This window comes from Phalacrocorax carbo, chromosome 18 (genome assembly GCF_963921805.1).
Source record: "Phalacrocorax carbo chromosome 18, bPhaCar2.1, whole genome shotgun sequence".
In the NCBI taxonomy this organism is placed as follows: domain Eukaryota; kingdom Metazoa; phylum Chordata; class Aves; order Suliformes; family Phalacrocoracidae; genus Phalacrocorax; species Phalacrocorax carbo.
In genome coordinates this window covers 11,547,289-11,574,448 of record NC_087530.1, presented here as the reverse complement: position 1 = coordinate 11,574,448, position 27,160 = coordinate 11,547,289, and the positions used below count along the sequence as shown (strand labels likewise).

Below are 27,160 nucleotides of genomic sequence, written 5' to 3'. Positions count from 1 at the left end.
GTGCCCGCTAGGCTCCGCCCCCGCACGGCTCCCTTCCGCCTTCCCGCCCCGGTCCCGTCCTGCCGCGGCCGCAAAGCGCTTCGCTGCCGTGTAACGCGTTTACGACATCGCGGGACGGCGGCGGGGGGGCCGTGACCATGTTCGGGGCGGCGGTGGCGGACGAGGACGACGCGGATTTCCTGTCCCCAGCCAGCGGGTGAGCGGCCGTCGGGTCGCGGCCGGGCCGCCCCTCCCGTCCTTGCCGCCGTGAGGGGGAGGTGGCCCCGGGGAAGCCCCGTAGCGGTGAGGGCCGGGCCCTGCGCCGCTCCCTGCACAGCCCACGGCCGGGCCTTGCTCCTGCCCGACCTGGTGAACGGCGGGCGGGCCTGCGGGGCCCTCCCCCCGCTGCCGGCACCGCGGGGCCTTCGGGGTCGGTGAGAGCCCTTCGGGGTCGGGCCGGAGGCGGGGGCTGCCCTCCCGTGATCGCACCTACTGCCGGCTCCGTGCGCCCCCCTCGTCCCGTCCCGCTCTGGCGGGGGCGGAGGAGCCCCCGGCAAGGGGCCTGCGGCTTGTGGTGGAGAGGGCAGAGAGGGGAAGGCTGGTGCTTTCACTTAAGGGTACAAACGGGAACGGGAGGTCCTGGAAGTGCCAGCCTGGGGGGATTCGTGTAGCACGTTCAGTTTTTCTTACGCTGCGTAACTTGTTGCTGCTCAGAGATTCCGTGGCTCTTGCAGTTTCAGCTGTGCTCGCTCCTCGCCCTCTCCGAGGATCTTCTGTTTAACACATCTTGCAAACTAACCCTCTCTCTTTCTAGTAAATGGTTGTTCTTAAAACAGCTCGTGTAAAGTGCTGCAGGTCCACGGACAGTGGTGGTGTCCTCTGTGGATTCTGTTTCATAGTTTGAATTGTTCACTTGTACCAGGAGCAGGTGAGCTTAAATGGGCTTAAAGCAGTAAAACTGTGAACGACATGTCTTGTAGGAATAACTTGCTTGCCTGCAGCATTAAACCGTCAGCCATGTGACAGAAGAGCATCTGCCATTGCAAAGCTTAATGGAAGAATAGTTTACTGGACGTTTCAAAAAGAAAAATTCCAGTGCTGAATGGTGACTTCTGTTGTCACATCGTTTTCTCAGCAGCTATCTCATACAGGGGTAGCCCTGGTCATTGCTTTAAAGTTACTTCTTTTTTTGTGTATCTTCACTCCTTGTTTGTTTGTTTAAGTAGCTTTTGAGGAAATGAAGCACTGCTGTACTACTTACCCCAACCTCTTCATCTAAAAGTTCTGCTTATTCAAAATTAAATGGCTAACTAGTATAGAGCTGCTTAACATACATCCCTTTGTTTGTCTCTGAAGTGATGGTAAACACCTTATATCCTATATAACTTATGATTAATGGTGTTCTTTATAAAGTCCATGTTAAATAAGGTGAATTAATTACTTTATCTTTCTAGTGCTAGATTGGCCTCTCTCTTTGGTCTGGATCAAACGGTCTCAAGCCATGGAAATGAATTCTTCCAGTACACTGCACCAAAGCAGCCTAAGAAGGGTCAAACAGCAGCTGGTAAGTAACTGGGCTTGAGCGTGGGGGAAGGAACATAGCAGCATTTGTCTTGCTGGGAGAGTGAGAGCCTTTGTGAAGAACAGCAGTGCAAATAATTCACTTAGCTTTTCTTTAATGAGACTCTCTTCCTTTGCTCCTGGTTACTCTAGTAGCTTTTGGTGACTTTAGAATATCAGTCTTTGTTTTTCCACTCTGTTCTGGAGGTACTTTTTCCTTGGGGGAAGGAATGTGTCATGGCATTGCCACTGGCCAGCAAATGTGGCAGTTCTATATCACTGACAGGTATTCCTTCTTATTCTTCAGCAGCTCAGGCAGCCCAGAAGGCTCCTGCGGCCCCAGCAGCTTCAGGAGCACCATCAGTGTTCACGGCCACTGCAGTTCATGCTTATCGATAGTAAGTGCAGCCGTGGTTTCCTGCATGACCTTTCAGAGTCTGTGTCTTTGAGAGATTAAGACCTAATTGTAAAGGGAAGGTATTTCTGGATGAGTGGGGAGACCATTGCTTATAGATGAGATGTGTGCCTGCACAGTAGGAACGCTACAAGTCAATGAAAGTTTCTGCTCAAAGAAAGTTGCAGTTCTTGTGCTGCACCTTGGGGTTATGCAGTTGTCAAATAAATAGCAAGTTCTGGATTTGGCTGTTACAGGGAGCTGCATCCTGGGGTGCTGGCATGACATTTGCACTGTTTCCAGGCAGCTCGGTCACGTGCTTACATCTCATGTGTTCCTTAGTGGAGAACTGAGGCATGAGCATAGAGTGACAGCGGTAAAATTCTCTGTCCATTTGACGCTGCCATCGTATAAAAACTCATTTGCCTTGGATCTGTGGAAAAGAGCACTTTTCAACCCAAACTCCATAATGTATGGTCCTGTAATCTGTGGGCAAGCAAGAAAGTTGTAGTGTCTTTAAGCTAAAAAAGACTGCCTGACATTTTAGGCATGAGGAAAGGGACCTGAACTCTAAAGAAGCAAAGCTCAGCAACTGTAGAGAAATTGGAGGCAGAGGTGGTTCTGCAGCTGAATGTCTCGCTTGTCTTCCAGTACAAATGGGCAGTACTTGAAGCAAGGCAAGTATGGAGCAGCTGTAGTGGGGAACCACGTTACTAAAGAGGTGAGAAACACTTCACACTAACTTTTTCATGCCGAGAGCGTTCTGGTATGAGTCGGTGTTCCTCTGAGCTCACCAGACTGTCTTTGCTTCTGATGTTGGAGGTCTTGGTTCCACTGCTGCTTACGCCTTCCTGCGTTTACTTATGGCTTAACCATTTACCTTGGCAACATGTTTCTTTTCTGCCATCCACGAGTTTGTAAGATCTCTTACAGCGTGTGCCTGAAATATTTTGCAATGTCTCAGGAGCTGCACCTTTTCTAATGTTTTTGGAAGTGATTTTGGTATTTATTTGGAATGTCTTTGGACAACTGGATCACAAATCTGTGGATGTGGAAATCCATATAAAGCAAAGTTCTGTCCAATAGTACAGAGATGCTTTGGTTAAGTTTTATTATTTTGGTATCAAAAATATCTCTCCTCCCCAAAGCTTTCTTCCCAAGTACTTATCTGAGAACACAGCGCTGGGGTGCCTGGTAAATCAATGTGTTTAAAAGATACTTTGAATGCTCTGATCTCTCCTTGATGTTGGTATTTATGGCGTTTTGCATCCCCCTATAATTCCTAATTCCTAATTCTTGCTGTGTAACTAAGTTGCATCTGCTTTGGCAAGAACAACAACAAAAAAATAGTAAACTAATTCCTTAATCACTTGTCTGAGAAGCATCCAGGTGTGGCATTTGTGGGGGAGCTGGGAAGGACAGGGCTAGCAGAAGGAAGGTAACACAGCCTTCCTCAGGCTGCCTTGTAATGTCACAGCCTGCACAGCTGGGATCAGTTAGCAGATCACTCCCAGTTCACTATCTAGCTGTGCTGAGCGAAGAAGCCGTTGCTACAGGTGCGTAAAGGAAAGCACTTTTCCTTACTAGATCATGTCTAGTAGAGCCAAATATGTCAATATAATGTAATATCTGCATGGTTTAGCACTTGGAAAGCTCCCTCCAACTTATTATTGCTCAATCTTTTACAGTGTTTTATGCCTGTATGCCATATGTATTATGTATGTGTATCATGTATTATGAGTTTTATGTACTGAAGGGTTAGTGCACTATCTTTTTACAGAGTAACTGTGAAAAATGTGGAATTAGTTAAAGCATCTTGCTTAATGCATAATAATTAGTTTGAATTCCTTGATTCTTGTAGCTAAATAAAGCTTGCATATTTTCAAGGGGTTTTTAATAAGTTACAAAATTGTGTTAAGTATTTTTGCTGAGAAAAATGCTGCTGCAAGGTGTATTTGGCAAATAAATGCCATAGCCTTTGGCTTACAATTTGACAAAGCACTTTAGAATTGAAGATGTATTGAGTTTCTACTGTTTGTTCTTCTTCCCTGCCCAATTCTTTGTGGAATCCAGTACAGGATCCTCCTTTACATCAGTCAGCAGCAACAGATCACAACTGCAAGGATCCATCCAGGCTTCATACTCACAGTAAGTCTCTGATGAGAAAGTTTCCAATGATCTGTATCGTTCACGGCAAACAGGAGTTGACTCTCAAATGCTTTCTGAAGTCTTAGATTATAGCCTTTGAGACGAAACATCTGACCGACGCAGCAAGAGGTGTCGCAGTAAGTGGGAGCACTGCTCTGCTGCCCCTCCTAACATGTATTGCACAAGAGACTGTTACATCTGCCTTTTGCAGAGCACTTCATCAGTAGGTTTCATAATGCAAGCTTGTACACTGTAGGAGGTGTATTATTACCTCTAGATCACAGAGGAGATGGTTTCAGTTTTGCAGTCCTACCATGGATAGAAAAAGAACAAAATTCCTCTTGTTAGTAATCTGTAGTTAAGTGACTGAGTGAATATGACTGAGCAAGCAGAAGGAAGTGATAGCAAGGAAATGTTTTCTCTCAGAAATTTGACACTCAGCATTTTCCTGCTGATAAGAACAATTTGGAGCGTTGTAAGCCTCAAAATGGGATCTCTTAGGAGGTTCTGTGTTTTCTACCAGTTTTACAGAAAATTAGTAGGTTGATTTACTACTCTTAGCTTGTCATCAGGTGACATAGACTTTCTTGGTCTGCTAGACAGAAATTCTACTCTGAAATAGTAGAATTTCAGTCCAAATTTCTGACCAGGATGCTAGCTTATGCTTTAGTTTTCATAAGCACATTTTGAAAGATTAATGGGTTATGTACTCAGCTAGTGGTGACATGGATTTTTAAAGTGAGGAAGGAGCGACTATTCTAATTGATTCTGGAAGTTTCAATGTAATCAATACTTAGGAAAAGTAGATTACTTACACTTAAAAATCTCAGTACATATTATAGAACCTAGCTTTGAAGAGGCTTGTGAAAGCTTTCACCGTCTTGTGAAAGCTGCAGCATCTATGAAGAACTTAATATTTGTTCAAGTATTTGAGTTTTATAATTCTTCCATGATCGTGAGCATGCAAATAAAAGCTAATTTGTGCATTCTGAACTTGGGTAGTAATACAGCAGGATTCTTCCTCTGCTTAATTTTAGTAGCTTTTATTTTACGCTTCTTTTGGGCGCAGATTTTTTTTCTGTTGGTTGAATGCATCTTTTAATGTACAATGTAGGCCTGATTTCCTTTCCCACAGGTTCAACCCAACAATTACAGTACGTTCTATGATGATCAGAGACAAAACTGGTCCATCATGTTTGAGTCAGAAAAGGCAGCAATGGATTTCAGTAAGCAGGTAACTACTTACCCTGTGGGAGGTATGACTTGCTGGCCTATTTAGAACAACAGGCAGATCAAGATGTATCTCTGAGAGTGCCTTGTTGCTGAAAGGCTGTAAGTCAGAGTTGTACTTTTTTCACTGAAGTTCAGCTTTGAGTATCTGCATGACTGATCAAGGCAGATCTGTGATGAGCCTGGTTGAGTTTTGCTCACTAAATAGAGACCTCCCTGAGGCCTCCCATCTTCTGATAGGATTTTTAATCAAGATTCTTAGCTACTGTAAGACCAACAGTTCTGTAGAGCAGAAGGTATTTACTACTTATATAGCTCAGCAAAATTCAGCACTAAGAAACATGGAATACCTCTTAAGTGCATCTATAGCCTGGGCTTGATTAGTACAGTAAGAAATGGATCAGATCTGTAATGTAATAGTGGAAGTTGCCACTCTGTTTTAACAGCCAGAGACATTGATAGGCTTTCCTTCTGCAGGTCTGCATTGCCAAATGTAACAGCTCCCCAGCACTTGATTCAGTCCTCTACCAGGATCTTGTTCTTGGAGAAGGCCAGGGAGTAGGAGTGGGAGACTCTCTGGAGATTGCCTATGTGGGTTGGCTGTTCCAGAACCACGGGCTTGGACAGGTACAGGCATTTCTCTGCCTCCTAATACTGAGTGAGTGTGATAGTCCCTGGAAAGGACCTGCCACATCTAGCATAGCATTGGTGCTGATGGTAAAGGAATTTCTTCAGTCACTTTTGGCACCATAAGTGAGGTCATATGTGTTACCTGTAGAATAATAAGGGATTCCATTACTGTTCAGGAGGAGGTTATTGAGATGATTTTCACTTCCATAAGCACTCTCACACATTAATGAAAATGGTGGGAAGGGACGATGAAGCTAGCTATGTTCCTTTGGAAAAAGCTTGAGGAAGTGATAATGCCTTGTCTGACACAAAGTATATCTCCAAATGTTAAAAGAATGAGATTGCTTTTATATCCTCTACAGCTGTGTCCAATCCAGTTTGGTAATGAGCAAAATAAATGCTTTGATGTTTCAAAGCATTACCTTTAAAACACTGCTGATGTTTTTACTATTGGTGAAATTAATGGCAAAGGGTTTTGCATTTGCATCCATCTGCAGTTGAATATTTGTACTATAAAAAAAGGGCTTTCTGTTTCTCATCTTTATGGTTGTTTGGGTTTTTTTTGGTCTGCCTGGCAGGCTTCTCTCTGTGTACCAATGGTACAGAGCAGAGCTTACCTCTGATCTCCTGAAAGAGCTGTTCAGCTGCATGTGTCTTAGTTTAATGTACAGAACATCTAGACAGTTGTTTGCCGCTTGATGTAAGCCTGCTGTGTAGTGTTTTACTTGGCCCAATCCTGTCCTGACCATCAAGCTCCAAGCAGTTTTAAAGTCTGAGTTTCCAGCTATTATTCACTTTAAGAAATTGTACTATGCAATGGAGTAGAAACTCTAGCCATCTCTGACTTATGTCTGCTGAGAATTAATTTTGGAAGTAGCAGAGTGGGAAATAGCACATAAGAGATTTTAAGAGTTTATGGAATGTGTAAAGTAGCATTCAGAACCCTGAACCAGTTGGGAAATCCACGTATTTTGTGTTTTTGTTCAACTCCCCAGGTGTTTGACTCAAATGTTAACAAAGACAAGCTGTTGCGGCTAAAGCTGGGATCTGGAAAGGTCATCAAGGTAGAACTTCTGGCACTTTCATTATAAAAACTGCAGTCTCAGAGCTTTGGATTACTGAAGATCTTCAGCAATCATATACGCTATTTCTGTTATATGTCTCATTTGACAGAAAACATGCTGTAACAGTGACTCATTCAAACTTTATTTTCTTCCTAATCTGCGCAGTATAGCTGAGTCTCCTTCTCAATGGCAGTGTTAGAAAGAAGTTGTCTTGTTGGGTAAAAAGGAAGCTTCCTGTTTTCAAGAGCTGGGGTTTTGGGGTGTGTTTTGTCTTTCTGGAAGTTACTTAATCCATTACCTTGTTCTCAGGGAACCCTATCTCTAAAGGAAGATTTCAATTTGAGAAGAGCTCATTGTGCCTCAGAAGCAGAGCATCACATAGCTCTGATACAACACGTGGGAGAAGGGCATGGGAGGGTGAAGAAGCTGAGAAGTTGTAGGTTGATCTAGTAAAAGATGCTGCCTAGAGTGGTTTTACCCTCGAAGTCAAATTGTGAGGGTTTTGACTGTGATAATTTTTTGGTCCAGGTGGTATGGTACTCCCTTATGTTATTCCATAAAATCAGGTAGTGAATTGGAGATGCTTTTGTTCAGGTCATTTCCATTACACAAATAATTCATATACGACCTGTTACAAGTTGTCCTTTACTGAAGATGCATTATTTTTACACTTTATTTTTTTAACATGTGTCGTCTTATGAATGTTGCCGGGGTGTTGTAGACATCCTGTTAAATGCTGGCATCTGTTTGACATTTTGCATTGCTCTCATTTCTCCATCACTACAACTGTTTTCTGCGGGTGCTTTGTAAGTCTAACCATAGTAATTCGGAAGTGATCTCAGTGACGTGGAGTCCTGTTCTTTCCCAGAATGCTGAGAGAGGTTGCTGCTGTGTGCCCTGCAAGCCACCTGCAACTGCAGAATTTGTGCACACAGCCCAGCATGCAGTCCTTTTCTCCAAGATATCAGTGTGATCTGTGATAGCTGCTTAAGTTACGGTATCTAAAACTTGAACCAGGTATCTGTAACCATACAGAGACCTGGAAGCCTCTGGCCTTCATGCTAGAGGTTGCTGTATCTGTTTTGATTTCATTATGAACGTGTCAGGAGCTGCATCTTTAGTCTTAAGTTAATGTTGCAATTTATAATTGGCTGTTATGACTTGTAAGACAAAGGCTTAGTGTTGCAGACTGAAAAGGAATAGGATTTTACAAGAATTTCCCTACACATGTTCTGGTATCTTTTATAACAGGTGCCTGAAGCAGTCTTAATCAGTGTAATTAAAAGAAACCGTAATGCCACTGATCAAACTGTTCGCTTTCTCTTTTGTTATGTCTCTGAAAACCAAAGGGATGGGAAGAAGGAATGATGGGGATGAAGAAAGGAGGACGAAGGTATCTCATTATTCCTCCAGCATGGGCCTATGGGGCTCAGGGAGTGGCTGGCCGTGTCCCTCCAGACTCTACTTTAGTTTTTGAGGTGGAAGTTAAGAGAGTGAGTGTCTTTTGCCAAGTGTTTTTTTAACCTCTGCTTTGTGGCTGTTGGGTGGCAGCATCTTGTCTGCAAGGTGAAAACCTGCTGTTGGCACAAGAACTACAGCTCAGAAACTGTTATAAACCAAATACCTCAGGAAGATACATATCTTTAATTAAAAAAAAGAAAACAAAACCCAAAGCACTCCACAAAACCCTAAACCCAAAAAATCCCTCTAGGCTGTTTACTAAGACAGGTCTGTTCTAACTGTCTTGGGATCTTTTCATTGTCTTATTTGTGAGTCACTTGGGAAATCGAAATACTCATAGTGAGGAATAACAGTATCTAAAGACTCAGCTTCTCCAGTTCTGAATCAGTTGCATGCTTTTACTTGAAGTGCATGACCTCAACAAAGGAGTAGTCATCAAAACTAAACAAGTTGCTCAAAACTTTTTTGGGAACCCAGAACAACATCTCTTTTGTTACATGCTTTTTAAGGTGAAGTTGGTAAAGGAGTGCTCTGGTTCGGATGGACAGAGTGCTAGCTCAAGGGATTCTCCTGCACCCTCTCCAGTACCCAATTCAGATGGATTCTCTGCAGACACCGGTTTATTGCCTCCATCTACGATACCTCCAAAGCCTGGGTAAGAAGCACCACAGCTGAAACAACTTGCTGTGTTAAGAGTTGGCCATGTTCACAAATATCCAGCACAATGCTGCATTCGCACATTGTTTGGCAATCGTGGGTCCTCTGTGTGCCAACTTAGTGCCTTTAGTGTGGCAGAGGAATGCTAACAAGACTTGCAGGACATTTTCTGCTTGAATGCTGACTTTCAGATTTAAAGAAATTGAAATGGGCACAGATGAAAGCAGTCATTCTTCTACAGCGTTACTGAGATCTAGTGTGATTAAGCTGTGTGGGTACTGCTACAACAGCTTTCTCATCTCAGGCGGCAGTATAGCCATAAATTGGTCTTGGGTAATGGCTGATTTGTTTAATTGCAAATTTTACATAGTCACTTGTTGCTTAAACTGACTAAATGGATCAGTCATACTTTTTAGGGCATTCAGTTTCATCTTTGTTAATCTCCAATATCAACATACACCTCTTTGGCTTTTCAGGGAGCCAGCTGTTCGGGCCAAGTCAAACTCCATCAGTGAACAGCTAGCAGTAAGTGGTGTTGTCTCTTCCTAACTAATTTGAATCCTTAGGTAGGGAAGCTTGGTTGGTTTCACCTCTGCATTCAGTGTTGCTGAAGATAAAGTGAACATTGTGCAAGCAAGACACTCTCAAATGTTCACCTTACTACCAGCAGATTAGGGCCTTGTTTTTGAAGGGATTAGCAGAACGTGAAGGACCTCAGTCCCAGTTCCTAATGTTAAATGCAAATGTGGATACTCACAAGCCTGCTTGTTTTCTCAAATAAATTAACAAATTTAAAATGGATAACAAAGAGTAATTGGAACATACAATTTAAATTTATATAGCTACATGAGAAGGCTTTGTGTGCACGCTGTGGGATAGAAAAAGCTGCTAAGCAGCTTCCTTAACTCAAATATTTATTTCTTGCTGTGTTTTGTGCAGGGATAGATTATTCTATGTGATGACAGCAGTGTCATCCCAGAAGGAGAGTATATAAAGCAAGCTGGATTAGCAAATCCACAGTGTTATCGTGTGTGCTTGAAGATTAGTTTTTCAAACAGTTGTTGAAAAATTGAAAGAACCAGAATTAAGTCAGTGATTTGGAAGAGTCTAATCCTGATAGATGTCTCTGTAATGTCTGAAAAGCCTGGGCTGAGAGACAGAAGAAGAGTAACTGCAAACATTTCTTTTAGAATCCAGATGTAGCAAAGGCAAAGCTAATTTCTCGGATGGCTAAAATGGGCCAGCCCATGCTGCCTTTCCTTGCCGGAACAGCAGGTAGTCAGCTTGACTCCAGTGACTCGGAAATAGAGGTACGTCACCAGTCACGTACATGTGTCTTTTTTGATGCTTTTTCTACAGTGTGAATTCCTCGAAGTGGAGTCCGTAGCAATAGCTCTCCCTTTGTACAGGGAAGGCATACTCTGTTCTGTGGCAAAATGGTTTAATGATTCTACTGTTCCTGTCTAGTTCAGTTGGGTTAATTGGATAATGCCTAGTCTCAAGTGATTTGGGGTTCAAACTGTTGACTCATTCTTTAGTGTTCATTGTAATACACAAAATTTTTTTTAGGATCCAAATACACTGAGAGGGACAGTGCAACCAGTGGCCTCATCTTCCATGAGGCCGTTGCAGCCGGCTCATGCAGTACTGCCCACAGTGTCAGCACAAGGTAATATGCTGGTAAGCCTGGGACTGGTATAGAGAAATTCACATCTTTGCAGGCTTTGAGCACAAGGGCTGTTCGAATAGAGGATTCCTTTCAGGAACAGAAATAGGGACTGATAGATAGCTTCTAATAAAGCTTGCTGATCCAAAGGTAGACTAATTCATAAAGCACAAGACTGAAGTCCTTGGAGTATATGTCTTCCTTGTGATCTTGTGCACACATTATTGCTTGAGGAAGAGCAGCCACCGTGCATGAGCTGCTCTGTCATCGTGTGTGCTGAGGTGGCACTGAGATTTCCAAGACATGTGATCGGAACTGTTACAAATCCTTTCCCAGTGAACAGAAATTTTTTTTGTTTGAAAACTGGCAGCTCTGGAGTGGGCCTGACCTGTCTTCCCGTGATGGATGCTGGTCAGCTGAGCAGTCTTTAGAGTCAGTCTGGGTAACATCTCATGTCAGTAAACTTCAGAGCCACCTTTGTTTGAATGAAAAGAGGTTGTGTAAATCTAGCTAGAAGTGAAATTTCTGTGAAAGGTTACTCTTTTCTTGACCTTTTATTGCTTGTTTGACTGGATTTAATTTTCACACGGCTGCAGGCAGGCTTGTGTTCAATTTCTGTCTGTTTAGTGACTTCTTTTGGCCATTTCACACTAGGTGAGTTAAATTATTTCTAGCTACTTTATGGCATGCTGAATTTCTTCCTTCCCTTTCAGTACCTCAAGCAGCTGGTTCTACACCCCCGGTATCTTCTGCTGCTTTAATACCTGCAACGATCCAGCCTCATTCAGCTCTGCCTGGAGGAGCACAGGGTTTTCAGGTACTGAAATGAAATCAAGGAGAATATTGGCACTTCTGTCCTTTCTAATAAGTTTTACTGTCTTCTCTGTTGCTGGGAGCAAGGACTCTATAGCAGCGTGCAAGGAGGAGAATCCCAGGCTGCTTCTTGTGACTCTGCTTTGGCATTCTCAGGCTTCCATCGTATGCCTCTTAGAACTTAATCAAAAAGGGGCTAATCTTCTGCCTGCTGATAGCTTCTTAAACTTTAACTAAGATTTAACCAGACTTTGCTTAACATCTGCCTCTGTAGTAGCTAAAATAAAAACTCCAAGTACTTGTAGCGCAGGTGAAAACAAAAACGTTTTAATTGCAATTTTTCTAGGTCATGGTCTGTTTTTCTGCAAGAGCTTATTTGTACACTTATATATGGGTTGTCATTTTTCATCCAGCAAAAGAATAATCGTTCTAAAAGGCTCATGGTGCTGCCGCTGTAAAGCGATGTAATCTGCTTGCTGACAAGGAAACTTTGGGGGCTTAACACACAATGTATTTGCCACATCAGGTAGCAAAGACTTACTACAAAGCTTTTGTAGTAACAATTCTATGAAGTCTAAACCCAAACTTATTACCCTATGGTTTCTGTAGTTATTTTCACTTAACCTGTTTTGGGGAGGGTTTGGGAATCAAACAACGGCCTGTGCCGCATAGAAGCGCCATTAATATTTAAAGGGTCCAGGCAGAGGAAGAAAATATTTGATAATGAATACAAACACTACGCGGGGAGGGGAACCAACCCCAGTGCATTGCTTTGGCTTTGCATTTTCCTTTTATTGAAAATGAGGAAGTTGTGGCAAGTAACAAGATAAAAAGATAGGTTTTTCTGTTTGATGAAATAGAAACTAGACATTAAAGTAAAGGTTTAATCTGACAGTGATTTGATGTATTGTTTTGAAAGTTTGACCCTGATGTCCTGAATTCTTGTAGAAACTTGGCCCAAGTTGTATTGTAATTTTTTTTTCTTGCCTGAATGTAGATTTATGAGTGAGGTACTCCTAGCATTTAATGCATTCTTTAGTCTGTTTAACTGCTTCTAATGAGCACTAGGCAGTAAAGTTGCAGTTGAGTTGTGTTGCACTGTTTGAACCTTTCCTGGGGATAGCCTTGTGTTTGAGTTAGCATAACTTCAGATGACTGTACATCCAATAAACTGCAGTGAGCTGTTCACATGGTGATCTTTGCCTCTCAAAACGTAGGGTAATGTGCTCTTGCTTAAACTTCAGTGAAGAAGGTAACTTATTAAGCTGTGGTAGCTTTAACACATATCTAAGCCTTGAAAGAAGAGTGGCTTTGGTTGTTTTTTTTCCCTCTACTATGACTGTTGTGTAATTCGACTTCCTAATTCTGTTCTTTTCTTTCCAAATATCGTCATTGCTCTGGGGCTTAAAGAACATGAAAACCACTTAAGTGGGGGGTGGGGAGGGGGGAGATATCAAAACATATTGTAATCTATTGAACTTGTTCTGCAAGGCATATCCGGGAATGGCATTTGCTTACACCCAGACTGCTGCCTCTGCTTCTCAGCTGCAGCCTGTAGGACAGATGTATCCCACACCTTACCAAGGTATGTTTAAAAAAAGTATGTGCTTTTCAGAAGGCTGCAATACCTGTAGTAAACTGGATGATGATGATGATTTAGGTGGTAGTGGTAGTATACATGTACATATTCATCCTGCCTGTAATGCCGTGCTGTTTCACAAATTCTTATTTTTTTGATACCAAATATGGGCAGACATTTCCCAGTAAATATCCATCTTTTTCTTACCTTAAGGAACTTAGCAGCAAGGGAAAGAATGTAATTGTACATATAGGGACCTTTACTGAGTGAGAGGCTGTAGCCCCCCCCAAAAAAGGTACAACCAAAGAAGGACTTAAAGGCATTTAAAGTACCATTTAGGTAATCCTTGTTGGTGAAGACTTGAGTATAGCTGAACCTTTCTTGGAGCACGGTTTTTCAGTTCAGAGTTTCAGAAGCCAACCTTAATTCCTGTTGTTTGATTTTTACCTCTTTGTTTACTGTTCCAGTGTGGGGGGTGCTTCCCTCTTGTTGACTGAAGTGCTGTCATGTGTCTCAAGAATTTCCTGTAGTCATAAACCTGCCTTTTCACGTTATTTGGAAAATACCTACATCGTTATTTTCCAGATACCAGGTCACTTTTATTTCTGGGAAGATAGTGGCTGTCCTATCTGGCAGGCTTCAAACTGCTCAGCATTGCTTTTGTCTGTGTGCAGGCGTTTTCCCCTTGTGACTATAGATCTCTCTCCTTTCCATTCAAGCACCCGGGGATGTTACTTCCTTTTTGATGGCAGAAGCTCGGCAGCATAACACCGAAATCCGAATGGCCGTTAGCAAAGTAGTAGATAAAATGGATCACCTGGCTGCCACGGTAACGTATGGCATAGACAGGCTTGTTCCATTACTGCTATTTGCTCTCCAAATGTAGTCTGAGGAGTTGGCTCTCTTTAAACACCTGCATCAAGTTTGTTACTGATGTAGTAACTTCCTGAAAATTATGTTATTATTGGACTTTGAAGTGATAGCAATTCAGGTACTATGAAAAAGCTAAGACTAGGCTTGGGGAAGGTGCTGTCTCTTACTGTCTTAAATATCATATGATGGACTGTGTTTGAAGAGATTCACTGTCCTTCAGGAGGTGTCGCAGTTGATACGGTAGCATATACCCTACAGCTGATCAGATGGAACAGTGGAATGGATCTTTGCAGATGTCTGACTTTTACCTACACCCATAAATTCTTTTCATGTGGCTTAAGAATGGCTTATCCCTGCAGGTGGAGGAGTTGAAGAAACAAAACGCTGGTAACAGCTCATTGCTGCCTGGTATCTCCTCTGTTACTATGGAAGCCTCCATGATCATGAGCAACATCCAACGCATAATCCAGGTGAGCATGGCCAACCTTATTTTACTACGTCCGTAAGAAACTGGAGCCCACGTGCTATTCCTAATGAGGACAGCTGTTCTGGCTTGGCCCAAATGTTCATCTACCCATGTGTTCTATTTTTGTGTGGCCAAAAATAGCAACCTACGTAACAGCATGAGATACACAATGATCTCCACCCCTCTCCCTCCGAAAAAAGCTCTTTTCAACAGTTTGTGGTTTGGGTACATTCTGAGCCAGAGTTGATACATTGGTATTTAACAGACCTTGGCAAAAGGTTCATGTGAGAGAGATTCAGTGCCTTCTTAAACAGTTAGGGACTTAACCCACAGCATCCTGCAGAATGGAGTTTCAGAGCTGAAGTACGGTGTTGCAAGAGCCACCTACTTGTTTTTCACTACTTAGTCTTACGCTTTGTAGTTTTTCTAGACAGCAGCCTTACAATCTTGAGTTTTGTGGCTGAAAAAGTCAACCAGACACAATACTCTCTAGAATGTGGTGTGGCAACTACTGTCCCATGCCAGGAATCCCACTAAACACAGCGCATTTAGCTACCCTCTTAGCTACTCTCTTAGCTCCTTTCCTGTGATGTTACCGGAGGGGGTTACAAGTCTCACCACTGTACTGGATCGGTACAAAACAAAGGTTTAGGTACTGCTGTGAGGAAATCTGAATGAGATGAATATTCATCCTGGGCTATGCTTTAGGAGAACGAGAGGCTGAAGCAAGAGATATTTGAGAAGAGCGGTCGTATTGAGGAGCAAAATGAGAAGATCAGTGAGTTGATTGAGCGGAATCAGAGGTAAGGAGTGGGAGAGTACAGCCTCTGCATCTGCAAAGACTTACTAGCTTATACTTGGTTAGGCATCGCCAGGAGGGTTGTTCTTTAGCACAGAGACATGTTCTGATACTTTTTGGGGGGGTTTTAAGCCATTAAAAGTGTGGGGTTTTCCCCCACCTCTCTCTGCAGGATATATCTCCAAAACTGGTTTACAGTAAATGTGAACGTGTAAAAGGGGAAAAAAACTTCATGCCATCTTTGAGCACGCTTTCTCCGTTACTTTTGCTAGCTTTTTAGTGAGGTGGAAGAAATTGCAGGGGACGTGGTGTCCCTAGTTCCACTGTGGGGTGTGTGTTCCAATCAGTTTAAGAAGGGGAATAACTTTTTTAAGGAAGTGGCAAAGGTTAGTGGATATCAGGTTATCAAAACTCTTGATTGCGTGATAGCAACATTAGACTTGTTGCAAAGAAGTAAAGAACTTATCAAAACTGAGATAACCTCTGCTGTGCTAGGCACGCCCATTCTACCCTTTTGAGATTGGGCTTTTAGTGCAGGACATCACGCAAAATTATCTGGGACTTGTGAAGGACACTGCTTAGAAGTACCACCTCTTCTATCTGAGCCTTTTGCTCGAAGTCATGTGTTTACTTAAATGCTCATGTAGTCTCCCCCCTGTTCACAGGTATGTCGAACAAAGTAACTTGCTAATGGAGCAGAGGAATCATTCACTGCAAACGACAAATGAAAACACACAGGCAAGAGTGTTACATGCAGAACAGGAGAAGGTAATGGTGACAATGAGCAGAGGCATAGACCTCTGGCTGCAGCCAGGAAAGGGGCTTGCTGGTGCGCTAAAACGTGCTGAAGCCTTGTTAGTCAAGGCTTAAGTCAGTTCTCTTGCAAGACATCTGCAGTTCTGAACTTCTGTTTTGAAAGTTGTTCTGAGAAACAATGTGAACGTTTTCATGGCTTTCTTAACAAAAGCAGCACAGAGGATGTAGAAGTAAATCTTTATGCTGTCATAGTGTGAATACCCTTATCTTACAGGTAAGTATCTGATTGATTGTTAACTTTGTAGGTATGTGGCCAACACGTCAAGGAATTGCGTGTGTCACAGGGCTTTGTCGAGTTGGAAATGTACTTTGTTTACCTAGTTGCACTGACAAAAGGAATAAAAACATTTCTGAAGCTATTTAGCTGACCGAGTGAATGTAAGCTATAAGAAAAATTAGTTCCTACTAGAGTTTCTTCATTGCACTTTTCTTACGCTTTTGGTTTTTTACACACTAATGAAAAGCTGGTTGTTTGGTGCTTTTGTGAAAGGGGCTATTGGGAAACAGCTTTCAAACCAGTTAAATCCACTTATGCATGGCTGCATACCCTGTAATGTCTACTCATGACAGCCTAGCCCGGGTAGGCTAGCTTTGAGGTCCGTAACTGCATGGTGTCTTCTATGCTTTCTCAAGCACTGCTGCCTTAAATTACACCAAGTTTAGTCTTGCATTATGCTCCCCTTCTGAGTTGTGTGTATCTCCAATTCAAATGTGAGATGATAAATGTTTGCTCTGCATGACAACGATAACTCGGCGCACCTAAAGATTACAAACTGCAGCCTTCCAAAGTACGGTAGCAAGTATGCTAAAGAACAGAGCAATATATGGCTGATAATTGTATGCCGTGTGAGTAGACAATGAAGGGGAGCTGTATTTTTCCACTGAGAGCCCACGTTTGCATACCTATAATATGTAGGGAGTGTGAGAGATTCTAACCAGGAATAAGTCAGACTGAAGTAATAAATAAAATTCCTTGCTGTCAGGGAGCACAACATCCAGCTTGTGTGATAAGCAACTTGGGAAGGAAGCATCTTTTAGAAGTCTAAGACATAATCTTCAGGAATCTTTTGGGCCTTACCTTCAGCAGGACTCCACTTAATTCAGCAGTCACTGCCTGGTGATAACACTATTACATGAATAGACTTCAGGCTAAGACCAGAAAAGCCATGACTTGCACTGGAGAAGATTTCCTCTAGTTTTTACAGTCAATACTCTCACAAAACTAGAGGCTGGTATTCCTTCCTCTTCCTTTTATCTAACCTAGCTTGCTCTGTGACTGCAGTTGCTGAGATCACCATGGACAGACAGAATCAGGAAAGAGAATTTTAAGCTATTTTATCCTTTACTTAAAAATAGGGACTCACCATTTATTTTGTGATACAGGCCAGGCATCTGTACCCTGGAGTGCTGAGAAGAGGTATTAGTAGCATGCTGCTTTTGGGGTTGTAGATCTTTGATCCTGGCAGAGCACATCACACCTTTAGATGAAGGCTGTGTGTACCATGACAATAAGTGATACCCCACACTCTCCAGCGCAGTGAAAGGGTAGTCACGTGTAGGGCTGCTCCTACATCTGTGGTGTGTAATGTACCTGTAAGGATACCTTTAGCTTCTTTCTTTTTAAGCCAGGCTTCACTACTTTTTTCTGTCGAAGCTTTTACAGTTCTTGGAATAATTTAAAGGCTTCTCTGGCGTGTCTTAGGCTCCTGTAATGAAGCATTTTGCTTTTCTGATGATGATTAATGCCTCTGCCTTTCAAGTTGTGTTAACTCTTCCTGTTTCCTGTCGCTGCTTTCTCTTCCTAGCACATGCTGCCAGTGGATCGGGGCTGGGACCAGGTGAGGCAGTGTCTGCTGACTGTGTAGGTGACAGATAACTGTGCCCTAGGTAGTGCCAGCCCAGCTTCCTCTTGCACTAGCTAGAAGCTGATTGGCATTAAAAGATTTGCCTCAGACCTCAAATTAGCACAGATCTTCGATTTGGAAAAGAGCTTTATAACTGGCAGTGTAGCCACTGGCCCCCTCTTTCTTGGGGAGCCCTTTGAAAGAACTTTGTCATGCTGCTGCTCATTTCACCTCCCCCATGGGAGAAATAGGACATGATCATATAACTGTCAGAGCAGATACAGATCACTTAAGATTCTTAGTACCTGAAAGCTGGAGGCTGGAGCTGAACTAGTATAGATCTGAAGCATTCACTCCAGAAATGTAAGTCTAGTAACAGTTCCTGGCATAGGATTTCCTTTTTATTTTTCTTCATTTGCTATTAAAGACAAAAGCAAGTGTTAAAATAGCCTTTAGATATGCCATGGGCTTTTGGTTTTGTTTTAGCATGCTAGGAGTTAGTATCTTGAACTGCAGTGAGACATTTATGGAAACATAAGAGGAAAGTATATCTAGTTTTTGCCAGCCTCTGTTGAAATGCTGCCTCCTCTTCAAAATTAATAGTGTAGTATCCCATCCCGCAAGGTCAGCACATATTCATCCTCACCATAGTTGGAAGAATTTTGCTCACAGCTCTTCTCTGCCAGAAGGTGGTAGTCCTAGTCTTCAGTGAAATGCTTTAGTTTTCTTATGGAGATGAAGAAGAGAGGAACTCCAGTTCTCCTGAACTTACCAGTTACAAGAACGTGAAAGCTTGCTGAGAACGTGAATGTAGGCATAGATCTAGAAGCTGTTCAGGTATTCCCTGCAGCAGGTGAGGGTTTCTGATTGGTGTGGTTCTGTCTTTGTAGAGCATCCTCTGAATTTTGTGTCATGCAACAAGATTGGGAATGTGACTGTATGTCTCTGTCTTGATGCCTTGAGCCTCTCCTAACATATTGGTTACAAGTTGTCTAACAAGCTGTATTAGTACCTGGTTTTATGTGGATCACTAGCTTTGAGCAGTACTAAATCTAAGCAGGTCAACGAATTACTGAGAGAACTATGCTCCAAAACAGCAGCCTTGCCCGTGCGGGCACCTCAAGGTGACTATGTGCTGTGTGCTCTGGAGGGAAGGTGCTCTTTTGGCTGGAACAAGCCTGTCTTACGTGGCTTTTCAGTGATTTGTAAAGGTATGGAAGGTCATTAAATATTGGAGCCAGGGCTTTTACTTGAATAGATGTCATAGACCGAACACTCTGAGCAGAGCCACCGGGCACTGGTACTGGTCTTAAAAACACATTTAAGCCTTTCAGGAAAACTCATTGAGTTGAACTAATGTGGTGATGAGGTGGTTACTGGCCTTATGCAACTTTCTAGTCAGTCTGGACAGGTTACAGCCAAAAGACTCTCAGTAACATGGCAAAAATTCATCATTACCTCTTCGATTTGGAGATGTCTGTGAGATGCTGGATCCCAGCACTTCCCTGCTAAGGTCTCCGGTACCTTATCAGCTCTTCCTGTGAGAACACTTCTGGTGCCTCCTCACACTCACGTATACTTCTTTTTCTCCATTTTTCCTGCTCCGTTTTGTGATGCAGGCCAAAGTTGCAGAGGAGTTAGCAGCTGCCACGGCACAGGTCTCCCAGCTGCAGCTGGAGCTGACTGCCCACCAGAAGAAGGAGATGGACCTGCGGAAACAGCTGTCTGCTGCCCTGCAGGAGGCAGAGCGACATGAGACGCAGCTCAGCAAACTGCAAGTGCAGTTAGCAGGTGAGGCTTCTTGTGCCTGTTCCATGAGAGCTCCTTTGTGTCGTTCTTCTTCCCCTTTTGTAAGTTGTAGGTTTTCCTTTTCTGGGGTATCTATTCCTGCTTTCCCGAGGATCAGTTACAAGGGTACTGAAGAAGGATATTGTTGCGCTGAAATGCGTGAAGGGTATTTGTTACCACTAAAAGGAAAGTGGGTCGAAACAATGACCAAAATCATCCTGTCACAGGGATGCCTTTTGTAGAAGCGATCTCTTGGCATTACTGTCTGACATCTTGCAGAGGAACCAGAGATGCTCCAGTGGTTGGAAAGTTAAGATAAAAGCTGAGGTGTAAGCATTGCCAATTCACAGAAGCTCTCGATAAATTCTAGTTCCCATTGCAGGTGCAAGCAGTGTTGTTGATTTCATCATGCAAGAGACACGGTTCCTTCCCTTCAGTCCCTAAATGTACTAACTTGAAATATATGTAGCTCTGAAACCTACACTAAAGTGTATTTCTGCAGAGCTCCAAGAAGCCTCTGAGGACACTCAGACCAGATTCAAAGCTGAGAAGCAGAGCCGCAAACAGCTGGACATGAAGATTACGGCATTGGAAGAAGAGCTAACGGACCTGAAAGTGGAAAAGGAGACTCTTGAAAGGGTATTTCCAGTGCCAGCATTAGAGAGATGCAGGGTTTCAGTTGTTTGCTGAAATTTAATCTAATATTCTTGCTTGTAAACATGCAAGTTAGGTAAATCTTGACTCGTCCGCAGGCAAGCATCCCCATGCTGGTGGATCCTTTGTGCTTATGTGAATTTCATTTTTTTTTTAATATCTTAGCTAGAAATATGTTAACCTTCCTACCTCTAAAATAATCTCAGCTTGATTTTAAAGTTACAAGATTCCCTGCTCAAAGAATCTCTTTCTGTATGAGGAAGAGAAGCTACTTTGGTGCAGTCTGGCCTATTCTATGTCCTTCTGTGTTGCAGAATCTTTCAGAGAGGAAGAAGAAATCCCTCTCAGAGAGAGCTCAAGCAGAGGAAGAGATGGAAGAAATACGCAGATCCTATCAGCAGGAACTGGACAAGCTTCGACAGCTGCTGAAAAAGGCACGGACTTCAACTGACCAGGCAGCAGCAGAGCAGGTGAGGAGTCATAGGAGCTTCCCAAACAAGGCTTGTAGGAACCTACAGGTAGGAGATAGTCATGAAAATGCTTAGGTAGTGGAAGAATTAAAATGTTATCTGCTTGATTTTAGGCGTTACCTTTAACACAGGGTTCACTTTGTTGTCTTTCTAAAATATCTTTGCTGATACTTGTCTGGCCCTGCTTCTGGCTTTGGGATTTGTACTGATGTCTCTCTAAGGAAGCACATGATTTGAGGAGGCAGGAAGGCTGCTAGGTTCCAGTCATTCTTGGAGTCAAATCACAGGCCACTGACGTGGCTGCAGAGTTTGGTGCAGCTTGGATGCAGGCTGGCACGTAGCGACAGGTTTAGACTGTGTTAAAGAGAGTGTCAAACTGAGGCAAGGAGAGGCACCAAACTGAGCTCGTAGTAGAGAGATGAATACAGGACTGCTGATGAGTGAGGCTGCTTAGAAATGTGCCAACAGATCTGAAGCCTGAGCCAGGCCTTCGGGCCAGCCTGAGGCCGGAGTTGAGCTCTGAGGGGTGTGGGCAGCAGCTGGCGACAGCCGCAGGGCTGCCGTCTGCCCGTAGGTATTCCAGCCTAGGGCAGGAGATGTTGTCCAGCCCCAAGCTTTCAGCCACTTCTTGTGCAAATACAGACTCTGTGTGTGCATGTCCTTAATGTTCTCTCTTACATGATGGGCAGCTATCACTCCTCCAGGCAGAGCTGGAATCCCAGTGGGAAGCCAAATGTGAACGTACGCTGGCCTCGGCCAAGGAGCAGCATGTTAGACAGTACCAGGAGGTGTGTGAGCAGAGAGATTCCCTGCAGCAGCAGGTGTCCCAGCTGGAAGAGAAGGTAAAGGGCTGAAATGTATGCCAAATAACCAACGGTCCTCTCCCACCTAATTGTGGCTTGGCTTTTTAATTTGACTGTTATGGAATTTGGTCTTGTCCACGGGTTCCACGGGTTGTGTCTGCACTTGCATCTGTTATGTTGGATTGGTGGGCTACTCACCGCAGTTCTGAACCAGGGAGAGCAAGATGGTGTCAGTCTCGGACTAAAGTAACAGCTACGATCTCTTCTGCTTGTCTGCACTGGTCTGAGTGACTGTTTTTGAGCGAAAACTCTTCTGAAGTGGGTGACGCTGAAAGGGGCTGTAAACTGAGGGGATCTAGTTCTTGTCTTTCAGCTTGCAGCTCTAAAACACTCGAAAAAAGCAGAGGAGCAAAAATTGTCTGAGTTTCAGCAACGTTTGGAGCAACTAGAGCCTATCAAAGAGAAGGTAAAGCAAATAACACAGTGGCTGAATGACTGAATGTGAACTGCAGTGGTCGCTAGCTTCAGGCTACCTATGTCCAGAATAACAAGAACATGAGTTCCAAATATGAAAGGGAAGGAATAATTTCACGTTGCTTCCAGCAAACCAGAACAAGTCCAATGATGAGACCTAGCCCTCATTTCACTAGGATCTTAGTAATGCTGTGCCCGTTCTCTGTGTCACTTGAAGTTGAAGCGCTAATGACGTGGTTGTGGGTCCTCCAGGGTTTTGGCTTGGTTCGATATCTTTGTTTTGGTGCTGTTACTTTCAGCCAAGCTTTTACAATTCTCTGTCAAAGCCCTGCTTAAAACTCCACTTGGCAATTCACGCCTCACTAAACTGTTTACAGGTTCCCCTCCATTGCAAGGTTCGTGGTAATGGCGTCTGTGGGGCTGCTCTAACGTTTGGTTTCCCTTTGGCAGTACTTAACCCTGCAGTCCGATATTGTGGCGCTGAAGGCTCGCTATGAAGAACGCATCCGAGACCTGGAGAAGGACCAGGCTGGATCTTCACCTGCAGACTTCACCGAAGAAGTGAGCTTGACTGTCCAACATTTCTCCTTACTAAGCAAATCTATTCTGTTTGCCTTGAGTTATTTCTCGTTGAGCAGAGATAAGAAGGAAAAACATTTTCTCCACAGAAACACTGTGTTTCTAGTCGCAGGGTCTATAGAGAAAGAAAGGATGTGATCTTCCTGCTGCCCACTGTGCTTGATTTTTAGGTTATAACTTCAGATTTGAAGTTTAGATTTATAAATAGAAAGAATAATAAGAAATAAGTGTAGTCTGCTTTGGGTTGGTGCAACCCGCCTCAGTTTTGGAGGGATGGGTTTGGTGCATGTATAAAGGTTCTGAATTAAAATGGTATGACGTATTCTGCCTCATTACTGGAATTTCCCATTTGAAAAGTAAATTATTTGAAAACCCTACATGTTTGGGTTTATTGTTCCTTCACCTGGAGAAGAGTCTGATCTGGAGTCCGGTGCTTCACGTGTTAATGAATCATATCTTTGTTTCCTGTCTTGCTCTTTTCCAGGTAAAGAAGATAATGAATGGTGTATTTCAGTCTCTTCGGGGTGAATTTGAGCTGGAAGAGACGTACAGTGGCAGGACAGTTCTGGGTGTTGTCATGAACACTATTAAGGTACAACAGCGATAAAGATACAAGGTGATCTCTGTGAGAGAATGAGTCTTGGGCCAAAACAACAAATGTGTGTTGTGAGTCTGAAATAACTGAAGCAGAAATTTGTTGTGGGTGGCAAAGCAGCCCAGTAGTAAAGATGATAGGAGGATCTGTGATGGCTTATGTTTTGGGTATAACCTATGTTCTCTCTCTACTCAATTTTTTAGACTGTAACGCTGCAGCTACTCAGCAGGCAGCAGGAGAAAGCGGATCATGACAGCAGAAAGGAGGATTCTGGAACAGGAGCAGTGAGACAGGAGGGATTGCCTGGAGCGAAGACTGACCACAAAGAGCCCATGCAGCATAGTGCAGCACAGAGTGCTGCATTCCCAGCTGATCCTGGGGAAGCAACCACAGGCTCCACGGTGTCTGACCAGGAAGGCGAGTCTGCTCCTCTGTCTGCCAGGCCCAGAACTCCCGAGGAGAAGCAGGCGGCACAGAGCAGTGTGGTGTTGGAAGATGAAAAGGTCCAGGGGGAGCATCTCTCTTCCACCGCTGAATCCTACCCGGGTCCTGATAGGGAGCCTATGCTTGCAGGACAGCCTGTTCCTGAGGTGGATGAGGATGTTGTCCCAGCTGCGCGAAGGCAGGAGAGCAGTCCCACCAGCAAAGCTGAGACTGAAGACAGTCCCTCCAGGGTGTCTTTGCAGGCAGAAGCTGCAGAACCCTCTGTTCTAGAAGCCAAGCCAGGAGAAGCAGGTGGGGCAGTGCTTCTAGAAGAACCAACTGCGGAGCAGAAGGCAGAGGAGCCTGTAGGAGGCTTAGAGCCCCCTCCCTTAAATGGCGAGGCAGAGAACTGCACAGACCCATCAGATGGAGGTGGCTCTGAGAAGGAGCCTGCTTCACTACCCAACGCAGCAGAGCAGAGCTCTGCTATCATCAGAGAAACCCCAGGACAGCCGGAGGGGGGCTCCGGCGAGAGGCAAAAAGATCCCAGGTGAGGTGTGACTGCTGGGGTAGGTGCAGTCCCGCGTCCCTGCTGGTCGCTCGGGCTGGTGCGGCAGCGTGCCCGCAGGCTGCGTCGTCGCGCCGCTGGGGCAGGAGCGTGTCGCGGTGCCAGCCCTGCGCAGCACGAGCCGGGCGCCGGCGGAGACCAGGCTGTGCGGGGCACGCCCTGCCGGGGGGGCAGCTGCGGAGCAGGCTCGGCGCTGGGGGGAGGCAGCGGTGCTGCTACCCCTAGGGAATGGTTCCCAGCTGAGCACAGAGCGGGACGGGCGGTTCCTCTAGGATCGGATTCTGGTGGCTGCCAGGTCCCAGTGTCATTCTGCACTGGTGAATAGTACGTGCCTTAAAAGTTTGTCTCGGCAACAAAACTTTTCCATCGCTCTTTAATAGAACTTCTGAAACCAAGATCCCATCATCTGCAAGCGAACTGTTAATTCTTTATCATCTTTGTTCTTCTAGTCTCTTTGAGGATGACAACTTCTTTGAAACAGCATCTCCTAAACCACTGAAGCCTCGAGTTCCATCTGAGGAGGAGGATGAGGAGGAAGTGGTATGTATTTGTGTATCTCCACTCCTACTGGGTCAGGCACTAACCTGTAGCTTGTCTGAGAAGCACTCCCCGTGGCAGTGGGCGGCTGCCTGGCTCCTGCTGGCTGAGTTCAGAGCTTCCCTGCGGTCTCTATAAATCAGGAGTATCTGGGTTTGCTGCTTCTTGAGCTTGGAGGGGTTGCCAGGGCTGAGGTGGTGATGACAAACTCCTGGCATGAAGTTAGTGAGACTTGCCGGGTTAATTGAAGGGTTTTAGTGTCTTGCCCGGCTCCTATCCCTTTTAGCTTGTAAGCATCTCTCCTGGAATATTAAGCCATTATATGAAAAGTACAAAAACTTCAGTAATGAGGCTTCTTGATGTCATCTCCCTAAAGCTGATAGAAACTTTGGAGCCAGAACCATGTAGCAATTGCTAAATACTGGGAAGCTGTTAAGACTGACAAGTTTCCCTCCGGTTTGCCTTCCAGAGCATGAAGGGGCGCCCCCCTCCAGCCCCACTCTTTGGTGATGATGATGATGATGATCTGGACTGGTTGGGATGAAGAGCTGGCTGGTGAACCTGTGAGCCCCCTCCTCTGGGCATGGCCTCTTCCTCTGCACTTAGCTCTTGACAGGCTGCATATGTTGGTCAGTTGTGAGCAACCAGGGACTTCCCAGGCTCGTGCACTGCAGCCTGAGGGGCCTGGGAGCAAGGGGCTCCTTCTGCGCGCGTGGGCACCCAGACCCCTCGCTCTGACCTGGCAACCGCACAGAGGTTGGGACGAGCTGAAGGAACCACCCAGTCTTAGTGCACGTTTGTGTTGCTGTCCTACTTCTGTGATTCATTAATCTGAAACTTTATGCAAATACAAACTGTAAAGTGCTTCAGGAGACCAAGTCTGGCAGGACCCTGCGCTACGCAACTACTTCGGTTTTTGGTCGTGTTTTTTTTTTTTTTTTTTTAAAGACTAAAATCTCTCCTTCCCTCAGTGAAGATCATCTTGGACCATTTCCCTTAGTCCCCAGGGTGGCTCCCGGGGACTCGGCACCATCTCCTCGCCGCGTATGAGCGGTGCACAGTGGGAGGTTTGGCCAGGAGACCCCAGGCAGGCGTTTCCTGCGGGCCACCGGCTCGGCCCAGGCAGCGTTGGCGACCCCGGGGGCTGAGGCGGTTCGGGTCGGCACCGTCGCACGCTCAGAGCTGCGGCACACGTGGCTACTGACGTCAGGGCTCGGTTAGGCCCGTGCTGCAAGCTCAGGTGTAGTGTCTAGTAATTGCTGTTGTAAGAAGCCAAATCCCCAGCTGTGTTTTGTGGAGGAGCCCGAGGCTCGCAGAGGCCTCACAGAAATGGTTCGCTGTGCAGCCAGCTCCTCTTCTCCGGGGCCGGGGGGAAGATGATTATTTTTTTTTTTTCTGAGCTGTGTTTCACAGACAGCGAAAGCAGCAACGCAGACGTGTGACGTGCTGCTTCTCTGGAGTTGCTGTGCAAACTGCCAAGTGCAACTAAAATTATGGAAGAGACCAAAGCCTGTGGAATAGCTGAGCTGTGGCACGGGGTGAACCTGGCTGGGGTTTCCGGGGGAGCCGCTTCAGAAGTCAAAGCACCGAATGGTTATTTAGTGCTGAATGTGATGGTGTGGGAAACCTGGATCTTCTGGGGCTCCCCTTTGTGCTGGTCTGAGCGTGGGTACCCCGATGTGGCTGGGGCCTAGCAGAGGTTGTTGCTAATACTAACAAATTCCACTTCTTGTTTCCTCTTACAGACAACCTGAGGGATTTGCATTTCACTTCTTGAAAAATAAAGTGCAATTAAACCTGTATTTTTTGCTTGCATGGCTTTTACTTTAGATCAAGCCTGACTATCTCTATGCACTTGAAAACTGACTTAGCTCTGCCTCAGCCCAGGCCTAATGTGATGTAGAAACTCTTCTGGGATCATTCTTGCTGTGAAACCCTTCCCCTGGGAAAGGCGATGGTCCTTCTGTGCTGTGACCGCAGCTCCTGTGAGGCTGTCACCTTGCAGGGTGTTGGTGTAAGAAGCTGAAGTACAAAAGAGAAGCGATGTACGCGGGAGGGCCCTCAGGCACCTCGCAAGGCTGCGTGGCAGCCTGCTCCCTTGTAAGCTGGCGCTGGGGCTGCCGCAGGGGGCCTGCGCAGGAGCTCTCCTAGCTAATAGCTGTGCCGGTGGGCAGGGGCATGGATTGGGGTGCAGGAGTTGAGGTTTGAAGCTTGTCCCGCTATAAAGTAGGCAGAGCAGGTACCACAGCTGCTTCCCCACAGCAGCATCTCCCACTACCTCGGCCTGTAG

At 44.9% G+C, this 27,160-nt stretch overlaps 1 protein-coding gene across 2 annotated transcripts; it reads left to right on the top strand.

Moving 5' to 3' along the window:
• The first annotated feature begins 29 nt into the window (after window positions 1–29).
• Window positions 30–25,807, top strand: FKBP15 (FKBP prolyl isomerase family member 15). 2 transcript variants are annotated; one of them, XM_064469193.1, is made up of 29 exons: window positions 30–196; window positions 1,434–1,543; window positions 1,850–1,937; window positions 2,585–2,654; window positions 4,007–4,081; window positions 5,217–5,315; window positions 5,789–5,938; window positions 6,937–7,005; window positions 8,355–8,498; window positions 8,976–9,121; window positions 9,600–9,648; window positions 10,314–10,433; window positions 10,693–10,792; window positions 11,503–11,606; window positions 13,094–13,187; window positions 13,901–14,010; window positions 14,414–14,524; window positions 15,229–15,323; window positions 15,985–16,087; window positions 19,599–19,770; window positions 20,270–20,406; window positions 20,736–20,891; window positions 21,581–21,733; window positions 22,068–22,160; window positions 22,619–22,729; window positions 23,232–23,339; window positions 23,546–24,315; window positions 24,783–24,873; window positions 25,340–25,807. In XM_064469193.1, the coding sequence occupies exons 1-29, from the start codon at window positions 138–140 to the stop codon at window positions 25,412–25,414; spliced, it is 3,762 nt and encodes a 1,253-aa protein (XP_064325263.1). In that variant the 5' UTR covers window positions 30–137; the 3' UTR covers window positions 25,415–25,807. The 2 variants fall into 2 exon arrangements, with proteins under 2 accessions (XP_064325263.1, XP_064325262.1); XM_064469192.1 differs by having other exon boundaries at window positions 1,847–1,937.
• The last annotated feature ends 1,353 nt before the right edge of the window (window positions 25,808–27,160 follow it).

Coding starts and splice junctions, on each gene's coding strand:
- FKBP15 (XM_064469192.1), top strand. CDS start 138: ATGTTCGGGGCGGCGGTGGCGGACGAGGACGACGCGGATTTCCTGTCC. Junction 10,793..11,502: donor GCCCACAGTGTCAGCACAAG/GTAATATGCTGG, acceptor CTTCCCTTTCAG/TACCTCAAGCAGCTGGTTCT. Junction 14,525..15,228: donor ACATCCAACGCATAATCCAG/GTGAGCATGGCC, acceptor GCTATGCTTTAG/GAGAACGAGAGGCTGAAGCA.